The sequence below is a fragment of the Osmerus eperlanus genome, chromosome 3 (genome assembly GCF_963692335.1).
Source record: "Osmerus eperlanus chromosome 3, fOsmEpe2.1, whole genome shotgun sequence".
Lineage (NCBI taxonomy): Eukaryota > Metazoa > Chordata > Actinopteri > Osmeriformes > Osmeridae > Osmerus > Osmerus eperlanus.
Genome location: NC_085020.1, coordinates 19,906,302 through 19,916,965, shown reverse-complemented (window position 1 = coordinate 19,916,965; position 10,664 = coordinate 19,906,302). Strand labels below are relative to the sequence as shown.

At 50.9% G+C, this 10,664-nt stretch overlaps 1 protein-coding gene across 1 annotated transcript; it reads left to right on the top strand.

Moving 5' to 3' along the window:
- On the top strand, positions 1-3,783 carry frzb (frizzled related protein). The gene is made up of 7 exons (XM_062457741.1): positions 1-1,041; positions 1,152-1,190; positions 1,297-1,356; positions 1,598-1,663; positions 2,033-2,237; positions 2,444-2,507; positions 2,989-3,783. The coding sequence occupies exons 1-7, from the start codon at positions 588-590 to the stop codon at positions 3,061-3,063; spliced, it is 963 nt and encodes a 320-aa protein (XP_062313725.1). The 5' UTR covers positions 1-587; the 3' UTR covers positions 3,064-3,783.
- Positions 3,784-10,664: the final 6,881 nt, after the last annotated feature.

The window sequence follows — 10,664 nt, the reverse complement described above, 5'->3', positions numbered from 1 at the left end:
TGTGGTGTACTGAGGATTTCGTAACTTTTTTGTTGTTGTCAGAATGTAATAAAACACGTGTCCTTTCGCAAAGAAGTGTAAGGAACAAGTAGACCTACCACACAGTACAACGAGCTTGTGGAGGTGGGCTGGAGAGGGAACGTGCACGAGGCTTGAGGGGGAAGGTGCACGAGTAGAAAAAAGCTGGTCCCGCAGAGTGAGGTCACTCCCGCGAGCGGCGAGCAAACCACTGCAGCGCAAACCGGAGAAGTGCTCGTGCCGCCCATCCCGTCCGCTCAGTCCACAATGAGAACACGCGCGCCAGTGGAATAAGCCAAACAGCGAAGCGTGTAGGAATCTACAACTTTGATATTTCAGACATACACGTTTTTGATTTAAAAGATGAATTTTCCTCTTCTGCTTTCAATTGTCTTTCAATGTGACTCAAAGTTGGTGCCTGTTTGGGTAGATTGACTCAAACTTTACGCAGCAGCGTTCTGTTTTTACGATTGCGCATTGAATTGCTCCGCATCAGTTTGTATAACCAGGTCATTGAAGCGAGACGACTGTTTTGCAGTTTTGGAGACACCTGTGTGAATCTATCAACAATGTTTTCTTACAAGCTCTACATCTCGTTCCTCGCCGTTACCTGTATGTTCGGGGTGCCTCGCGCCTCGGCCGCGGCGTGCGAGCCCATCCGGATCCCGCTCTGCCGGTCCATGCCGTGGAACATGACCAAGATGCCGAACCACCTCCACCACAGCACCCAGGCTAACGCCGTCCTGGCCATAGAGCAGTTCGAGGGTCTCCTCGGCACTGGGTGCAGCGCGGATCTTCTCTTTTTCCTGTGTGCCATGTACGCGCCTATTTGCACCATAGACTTCCAGCACGATCCGATCAAGCCCTGCAAGTCGGTGTGCGAGCGGGCCAAGTGCGGCTGCGAGCCGGTTATGAAACGGTACAACCACACCTGGCCCGAAAGTCTGGCCTGCGAGGACCTGCCAGTATACGACCGAGGAGTGTGCATCTCCCCCGAGGCTATCGTGAAAGCTGAAGGACCTGGTAGGACAGCGGTGAAAATGATGGCTGATGTAAAGTCGGTTTCTCCCGATCTTTCTGTAACACCTGACTGTTAATAATGCTGGTATAAATCATTACTCTCTTTTCCTCAGACAACCCATACTACCAGGACCCGTCCCGGTGCTCTCCAGGTGAGAGCCCCAGATGCTTGGGCTAACCCATGTTGTAACCTGACTGTGTTACCTCAGTATTGCATCATGCTGACCTGGGTCTCGCTATCTTGCTTGTTCTGTGCAGAGTCGACCCCTGACTTCCCCATGGACTCCCACAACGTCCACTGCAAAGGAACCAATGGAGGTAAAAGGATGCTGACTAACTGACACTTCAAGCCGAGTCAGTTACATACTGTTCAGTTTCAAAATGCTTTTGAATTACTTTTAGATTCCTGCTGAAGTCCTTCTACCAAGGACTGAGACCTGTGGTTAGAGATGGCCTAAGCTTTTTTTGTGTGGTTTCACAGTGTGTTTATTTGATTGATTACATGATTACATTTTTGGATAAAAAATGTTTCCTCAACTGTTTGTATGTGTCGTTTCAGATCGCTGCAAGTGCAAGACAGTCAGACTAGGTCTCAAAACCTACTTAAAGAACAACTACAACTACGGTGAGTCCTCTTTACGATTTCTTCCACAGAACCAATGTGTCCAGAGGGAGTGTGAACGGGTTCAAGAGGGAGAGAGAGAGAAAGAGAGAGAGGGGGAGGGAGAGAGAGGGAGAGAGAGAGTTACGAAGGGAGCGAGAGAGCTCCAGAGGGAGGGAAAAGAGAAAGTAGAGCCAGAGAACGAAGTGATTCGAGGAAATGCGTCCCTGTCAAACAACTCAGTCAGCGTGACATATGGGCCCGCGAACGAGCATTCACCGTGTCTTAAATCAATCGGCCGCGGTGTAAACAAATCCCAAGCCGCGAATGAACCAGCGTGGCTGGTCAAGTGAGTTATGTTGAAGTGACTCTCCCCCCCGGGGCAATTCCCAGTGATCCGCGCGCGCGTGAAGGAGATCCGCAGCAGGAGCCACGACCTCAGCGCCATCGTGGAGGTGCGGGACGTGCTCAAGTCTTCGCTGGTCAACATCCCCCGGGACACGGTGACCCTCTACTACAACTCGGGGTGCCTCTGTCCTGCTCTCGCCGCCAACGAGGAGTACATCATCCTGGGCTACGAGAACGAGGAGAGATCCCGGTCAGAACCACACACGCACGCACGCACGCACACACTCTCCTGTGTGTGTGTGAGACATGTTTTTTGGAGCCTCTAACACATCCGTCTGTCTCTCCTACGTGTGTGTGTCTGTCCGTGACACATGTGTGTGTATCTAACTGTGTGTCCCTCACATGTGTATGTGTGTGTATTGGTCTGACCCTCACACGTGTGTGTGTGTCCTGCAGGCTGCTGCTGATTGAAGGCTCCATCGTGCAGAAGTGGAGGGACAGAATGGGACGTAAAGTCAAGGTAGGGAGATCAGTCATACAGGCTGGGGTTCTGTCAAGGTAGGGAGATCAGTCATACAGGCTGGGGTAGGTGATTTCCAGGAGGTACAACACTCCCTGGGCTGACTGGATCCATGTGGAATGCATCTCGAAGCTACTATCTGTGGTAGTAAGTGGTGGTTGGACAGCTTAAACAACTTCCTTTTTTTTCTTCAAGTTTTACTCAGTGGCGGGTGGGGGAGTTCTGTCTGCCCAAAGAGAGCGGATTGGTCAGCCGGCCTAGGCCTTGCAGCCACTGCCAGCAGATCTCAAGAGGGGAGGGGAGAGGGGGGGGGGAGACAAAGGCACCAGTGTCAGGGTCAGCCGCCCGACAGCATGGCCAACTGACTTGACGTCAAACACACAGATTAGGGTGTGCAGTCTGGTTTGTTTCTGTGAGCTGCCGATTGACATCTGTGTGTGTGTGTGTGTGTATGTGTGTGTGTGTGTGTGTGTGTTTGCAGCGATGGGACCAGGTGCTGCGTGACCAGAGCAGAGGGAGCTCAGGGAAAGGTGGAGCGAGGCGAGGCCGTCACTGAAACAGACGGGTTGTGATGCGTCGCAAGACCCGACCCCGAAGACGAACTAGAAGACTTGGCTCGAACTGAGAAATTGCACTATTGCACGTTCATTTGGATTCCTCGTTGTCCCGTTATAATGAGTTGTAGCCGAATGTAGATTTTTGTAGCTGTCGCTGTTTGATTTGTAATTTGTTCATCGTTCGTTTATTATTTTCTTTTCCATATCTTTGCACGAACGTCATGTTCCTTTAGCTGTGCTGCGTTGTGCGTTTGCGTGTGTGTGTGTGTCTGTGTGTGTGTGGGTGTTTAGCGTGATAGGTTGTTGTGACGAGGCGGTGCTGGAAGCACTCTAAAGAAGAAATGAATGTTGACGTTGGAGGCCTCTGTGTGCAGGGACTCCAACTCACAGGAAAAAGGATGTGATGTCATCTGTCAACCGCTGAATGTACCGAATGAAAGCTCCACCACAGAGGAAGAACCTCTTTGTAGAGGACTGACATGACTGGGTGTAAAGGCTAAAGGGGGTTGGGGCAGGCGGTCGGGGGCTAAGCTGGGGGACATGAGAAGATATGTGTGATGGCTGTAATGTGTCTCAATGTGTCTTCCAGAGGGTGTTAGTTGACTATTTTCAGAACATACCTATATACAGTACCTGTCTCTGATGCTACCAGCCTGTCTGAGCTGTAGGTCTGATCTGTCATTAATAAACATGCCTGGCAGGCGTCTCCACCAACTCCATCCAGCCTCCGTCTGTTCGTCTTGTCTGTCTATCCTGAAATCAGCCCAAGTCACCCCTGCTCATCTTCCAGTCCCAGTGGATATATAGATCGTCTGATTTCAGTCAGAAATGAAAAAAACTAAAGGCAATAATTGACAGAATTCCAAGAGTTGCCGCTAAACCTGTAAAACAATGACTGTAAGCACGGAAACTGAGATGAGCCATAGCAGTTTCCCAAATCTGATACTAAAACCTGGATTCAATCTAAACACACACTTCCACACGCACACTCATCCTCGCTCCGCAACACGACCGCACACACCCCGCTCGCTCTCTTCACGGCCCGCACACACACGCTCTACTCATTAAAACATCCTCACAGAGAGAGTGTGCAGGGTGGTTCTCCTGTATGTTTGTGTTACATGGTGTGTTCTCTGGGAGCGATGAGGTCATATCGGATTCATGCATAAACAAGCAGAACAGGACACACACGCAGCAGGGTGAGAGTGTGTGTGTGCGAAGGCAGGTGTATGTGTGTGTGTGTGTGTGTGGCGGGCGTTGGTGGCGGTCTGTGGGATGTTTATGAGATCATTAACACTAACGCTTTATTTACGATGACAGATGAGGAGGGTGTTCTCACTGCCATTGGCTTTGGGAGGACTCCATCCCCCCCCCCCCCCCCTCCCCAGGTTGGTAACCCAGAGGAATTATGGTTCACGTTCAATAGCCTACAGGCAGCAGTCCTGCAGAGGTATAAATCTGCAGGCTCTCCTCTCCTCTCTGCTCCTCTCTCCCCTCTCTTCTCCTCCTCTCCCCTCCCTTCTCCTCTCCTATCCCTTCCCCTCTCTTCTTCTCTCCTCTCCCCTCCCTTCTCCATGCAATGGCCTAGCAAACTGACCTAGCAGGTCTCTCTCCTCCAGACTAGAAGGCAGACCAGCCTCTCCTCCAGACTAGCAAGCAGACCAGCCTCCCTCCTCTCTCCTACAGACTAGCAGGCAGACCAGCCTCTCTCCTCCACACTAGCAGGCAGACCAGCCTCCCTCCTCTCTCTTCCAGACTAGCAGGCTGACCAGCTTCTCTCCTCCAGTGTAGCAGGCTGGGCTGCTGTTCCCAGCATTGACTGGGAGCCAGAAAGAATCACTGACCTGCTCATTTCACACCATGAAGAACTGCTGACAAGGAAAACTGTCCTCCTTCCTCCCCTCGCCTTTCATTTCCTGTCCCCGTGCTCGGCCAGACCTTATCAGAAACATCTGTTGAGCCTCCAGCAGGAGTCCCATTGGAGCAGTCTGAAGGGCTGTGATGTGGACGAGCCGGGTGGCGTCCCTCCTTAGCATATAACCCAGACAGGAGACACTGACTCTGCAGCACAGCCACACCTGACTGGACCATGACTGACTCGAGGCTTCTGCAGGAGCAGCCACAGTGGTGGGTCTTTCTGTCGGTCGTGGTTGCCTCTGCCAGACTGAGTTATGGGCACTCCAATAAACAGCTTTAGCAAGGTTTACTTGCAGTTCCTTTTATGCTAGACTATTTCAGAGAAGTATTCATGGGGTTGCCAGACAATGTTAAAAGCCTTTTACGGCTTTATTTATTTGACATAGACAGTGAGAGGGTGACAGGGAAGGCATGGAGAGAGACAGAGGGGATGGCTTGTGTCAAGGCCTCAGGCCAGGGTCTTGAGTTGAGGCCTCAGCCCAAGCGATACACTCTCTACACAGTGAGCCACCGGGGCACCCCCAGGCAATGGTCTCATTGTGTGGACATTCAATGAAGAACTATTTGAGCCTGACATACTGTCATTGTCGCAAGTTGTCACATTTACAGTTCTTAGAAAAGCCACGTAGACATTTCATTAGGGCCAAAGTTTTCATCTGAGCAGGGCAGGACAGTCATGCCTGTCTGTCAGATGAGTGTGTGATGTGTGTTTGTCAGTTGTGTGTGCCTGTGTGTCTTTATGATGTGTGTGTCAGATGTGTGTATGATGTGTGTGTGTGTGTATGATGTGTGTGTCAGTCATGTCTGTCAGATGTGTGTGTGATGCTTGTGTGTCAGATGAGTGTGTAATGTGAGTGATGTGTGTGTGTCAGTTGTGTGTGTGATGTGTGTGTGGTGTGTGAGATGCATGTGTGTGTGATGTGTGATTCATTTGTTTGATGTGTGTGTGTGTGTGTGTGTTTGATGTGTGTGTGTAAGGTTTGTGTGTCAGTTGTGTGTGTGTGGTGTGTGTGTGGTGTGTGATGTGTGTGTGTCTGCAGCCCAGCTCGCCCCCGGTGTGTTCTGACCTCCGCTGGCAGCCTGTCCGTGCTTCTCCCTGATGCCTGGGTATTCTTGTGTTTCCCAGGTCCACCGAGTCCAAGAAGACTAATTAAAGTTTGCACGCAAGCGATCGCTCCCCGTCAGAGGCAAGCCAGAGCCCTCTGCTGCCCAGCCCAGCCCAGAGCCCTCTGCTGCCCAGCCCAGCCCAGAGCCCTCTGCTGCCCAGCCCAGCCCAGGGCCCTCTGCTGCCCAGCCCAGCCCAGCCCAGAGCCTTCTGCTGCCCAGCCCAGCCCAGGGCCCTCTGCTGCCCAGCCCATCCCAGGGCCCTCTGCTGCCCAGCCCAGCCCAGCCCAGGGCCCTCTGCTGCCCAGCCCAGCACAACCCAGCCCAGGGCCCTCTGCTGCCCTGCCCAGCCCAGCCCAGAGTCCTCTGCTGCCCAGCCCAGGGCCCTCTGCTGCCCAGTCCAGCCCAGTTACACAGGAGTTACCATAAACATCATTAGTGATCAGCTCCAGTATTTACATGATAAGGAGAATTCTCTTACACAGAGTTTAGGGTGTACCACCCATTTACACCACCACAACCCCCCCCCCCTCTCTCCTGCCCTCTGCCTCCAGTAGAATAATCTTTAGTTTAGATTCTCTTGGCAGCGACATGATCGGAGCACAGTGCCCTGCTAACCAATTTCTCTACAATCTCATGTTATGTTTTCTCAGCTGCAGTTGCCATGAGAGAAATGTTTTCAAGAAGGCTTTAGAGCTATTACCACCCCCCCCCCCACCCCCACCCCCCTGCGCACACACATCTATATATATAGAAGTACACACTTCACATACACACAGTGAGGACTTGCCAGTTAGGGCTTTTCCTCAAGCAGACGTAATGCTTTACAGTTTACATAGCCAACACAAGCCCCACAGTCTAAAGCTCGAGGATGTGTGTGTGTGTGTCTGTGGAGGTGCAGGGTGGAAAGGGGGGGGGGGCTGTATACATATATTTGTGTGCACATGGATATGCACATGTGTGTAAGAGGGTATGTATTATGTGTGTAAGAGGGCCCTAATCAACCTACCTTGTCCAGTACCCAGTTGGGGTTCGAGCCCCAAACAGAGTGCTGCCAAAGGTCCAGGTGTGGAGAACTAGTTAGTAGATCGTTTGAAGGCAATTAGTAGCTAGTTAGTAGCATGTAGGTTAATCCGTTTTACAGGCGTGTTAATAGAGAGGCAGTCAGACACCTGGTGGAGAGAAGCCAGCAGCTTTACTGGAGACCCATGGTCTGCTCGACACACACACACACGCTGGAACCCATTAACACCACAGGTCTCCCCTGGGAGTCATCTAGGCTTCACCTAGGGTAACACACACACACACACTCTTATATACACACTCTCTCTCGCAAACACAAACTCATGTACACAATAAGACACAAACATACACACACACACACGCACTTACACACCCACACACATCTTTGCGTGGGAATCTTTCTCCTGCCAGTCCAGGGCTGTGCACTTCTCAACAAATTGATCTCAAAAGGTGGCCATAAAACCTCACCTTTCAGGTTTACTGTCATGTAATGGAATCCCAAAGTTTAGAACGCCGAACTCAATCCAAAATGCATGTTTTATGATGCTGTCTAATGACGTGGGCCTTTTAAGTTGACGGTGGGTTTTCCGTGAACTTCACAGTTCCCCTCGTAAAAGTCAAACTGTGGTTACAAGGTGTTACAGGCCTGTGACGCCAGAGCAGCAGAGGGCAGTGCCAACCAAGCCAGCACCAACACACACACATGCACCCACCCACCCACGCACGCACCAACACACACACACACACCCCACCAACACACACACGCACAAACACTCAAGCATGCACCCACCCACGCACGCACCAACACACCCCACCAACACACACACGCACAAACACTCAAGCATGCACCCACGCACGCACCAACACATACACACTGTCCAGGTGGGGGTTTTCCACCAAGCACAGGACCAGCAGAAACATGGAGCCCCTAGTCGACCTGCTCTCCTGGAGGTACGGTAGGGTGGTAGCAAGGTTGCTAGACAGCAAGGTTGGTAACTAGATACAGAAGTAGGCAGGGTTCGAATTACGGGGGGGATTGACCCCCCTAATTAAGACTTGGACCCCCCCAAAAGAGGTAAAAACAACAGGTCGGGGTGGTCGATACATTTATAAATAGTTTTTACCTGTAATCGTAACCCCCTCCTGTCATTGTATAATTCACACTCTGGGAGCACGTAGGCAGAAAGTATGTAGCTAGCTGTGAACGTAGTAAGTAGCCAGGTAGGTAGTAAGTAGATAGCTATCCCCCTACTTACTGCCTAAAAAGCTATGTAGGTAGGTAGTTAGCAGGAAGGGACATTTTGCTGAGGGGTAGATAGGTTTGTAGGTAGATCGTAAGTAGGTAGGAACAATATACTGGCAGGAAGGTAGGTAAGCAGGTAACCCTGCCATGGAGACAGATAGGTAAGGGAAATCTTCATTGGCTCTGTTGCCCCAAGACTCAGAGCTAACTGCCTGTTTACTTACCTGTCAGTCTACATATCTATTAGTCTGTCTCCTTCCTGATGACTCCAGCATGTGTCTGGACCAGCTGGGCCTGAGAACTGAAGCCCTGGTCGCAGAGCTGAGATGGTCTGCACAGTCCTGAGTGTGTGTGTACATGTGTGTGTGTGTGTACATGTGTGTGTACATGTGTGTGTGTGTACATGTGTGTGTGTGTACATGCGTGTGTGTACATGTGTGTGTGTACATGTGTACGTGTGTGTACATGTGTGTGTGTGTACATGTGTGTGTGTGTGTGTACATGTGTGTACATGTGTGTGTGTACATGTGTGTGTGATCCCTTGTTCAGAGGAAGCAGCGTGTCGTTAGTGTCAGCACGGAGACCATGGGGCGTGTCTTGTTCCGTGGTCCCAGCCAGGACACACACTGAGCGTGTGCGCCATGAAGAGACTTCCTGATGGAGACGTTTTTTTTTTTTTAAGTGTTTCCACGGCGACCTCCCCCGCTGCTCTCCGTTTCATCCCCCAACATCTGCTCCATCAGGCAGCGAGGGAACTGAACCAGCTCCTTCCTTCTCCCCTCTTCTCTCCCATCCTGCTCCTACCAAACATCCCCCCGTTCCACTCTCTATTACCTCCTATCTGTCCCTTGGCCATTGCCTCTCCTCTCCCCCCTCCCCCCCCCCCCCCAGACTCAGGACAGGAAGGACTTGCTGCTGTTCTTCCATGGGAAACTGGCTGCTTGCACCACAGAGCTCCCTCAGGGAGATGGAGGGATGGAGAAAGGGGAGAAGTGAGGGGAGAGAGAGAGAGAGAGAGAGAGAGAGAGAGAGAGAGAGAGAGAGAGAGAGAGAGAGAGAGAGAGAGAGAGAGAGAGAGAGAGAGAGAGAGAGAGGGAACGATAAGGAGGGAGGAGTGTTTCTGTTTCACGATTTATTTTGGATTGGCTTCTGGGCAAAAGCGACCGAAAACATTACGATAAAACACGAGAAATGAGTGGATTTTGAGAGATAAAGATGTGCACACGGATAAAAGAGCCTCATTGTTGATAAGAACCGTTTATTCCAAAGTATAAATTTATTCCAGACTTAAAAGAAGGAACACATTATCGAAATAAATATTGACCCGTCCCCTGCGTTGAGAAAGGCTCTGACAGGAAGTGTAGTTCCCAGCTGTGGAACATCACGCTGCCGACAGCCCGGAGGAGGCCAGAGCAGGAGCCACACACGGGAACGACACACAGCTCTGCTGCCCTCTGCTGGAACACACAGGAACTACAGCGTACTCAGACTTAAAAAAGATGACGTTTAGAAGATGCCGTGCCAACAGAACCCAGAGGAGATGAACTCTTTGGAGTATCTGTGCAGAGCACTGGGATTCTGGAACTACAGGCCGTCCATCAGCACAACTCTTCCTCCTCCTCCTCCTCATCATCACATTCAGGCTCTATTTGGAAGATAAACCTACTTGTGTGGATCACTTAAATGTGTGCGCCCAAATACGAATATACATTTGTTTTCACTATAGCGACAAACTAAAAATGGCTAGCACACACTGTGCTAGCCACTGGTGGCTCCTCCAGAGGGTTGGCAGAGTCACGTAAGCCACAGACAACTGACGGTGGCCCCAACACAAACACAGTCAAATGACACTACATTCAAATCAGAGAGCAGGTGTCTGGTTCAACTGGGACCAGTCACTCGTCCTAATCTCTTCAGTCCTAATCCCAGTCGGTCTGACGAAGAGAGACGTCTTTACACCCACTTAAAAAGTACAGTTCAGTAACAGGACTGGCCGTGTTAACAGGCCAGCCCGATCCGGTCCCAGTCCAGAGGCCTGTACTACGAAGCCAGTTCAACACACCCGGGATTGTATTTCGTTAGCTTGCTTCCCTAAGCCTATCGACAGCAATCCCCTCAGCAGTGTCACAACGGTGGTTATGAACTCGTCTCACTCAACGCAAGGTTTCCCAAAACAGCTATGAGTGTGTCAACGTGAAAGGTTTTTGCACCATAGGACCCATGGACATGGACAGGTTTACCACAGCTGCATATTTTACGACGACGAGCGACGAGCAAACTAAATATTATACAAATCAGATAAAAAAAAAAATA

What these genes read in the sequence shown, in the direction of transcription:
- frzb (XM_062457741.1), top strand. Translation starts at nt 588, where the DNA reads ATGTTTTCTTACAAGCTCTACATCTCGTTCCTCGCCGTTACCTGTATG. An exon ending in GAGAACGAGGAGAGATCCCG is followed by an intron (nt 2,238 to 2,443) that starts GTCAGAACCACA and finishes TGTGTCCTGCAG; the next exon opens with GCTGCTGCTGATTGAAGGCT. An exon ending in GAATGGGACGTAAAGTCAAG is followed by an intron (nt 2,508 to 2,988) that starts GTAGGGAGATCA and finishes GTGTGTTTGCAG; the next exon opens with CGATGGGACCAGGTGCTGCG.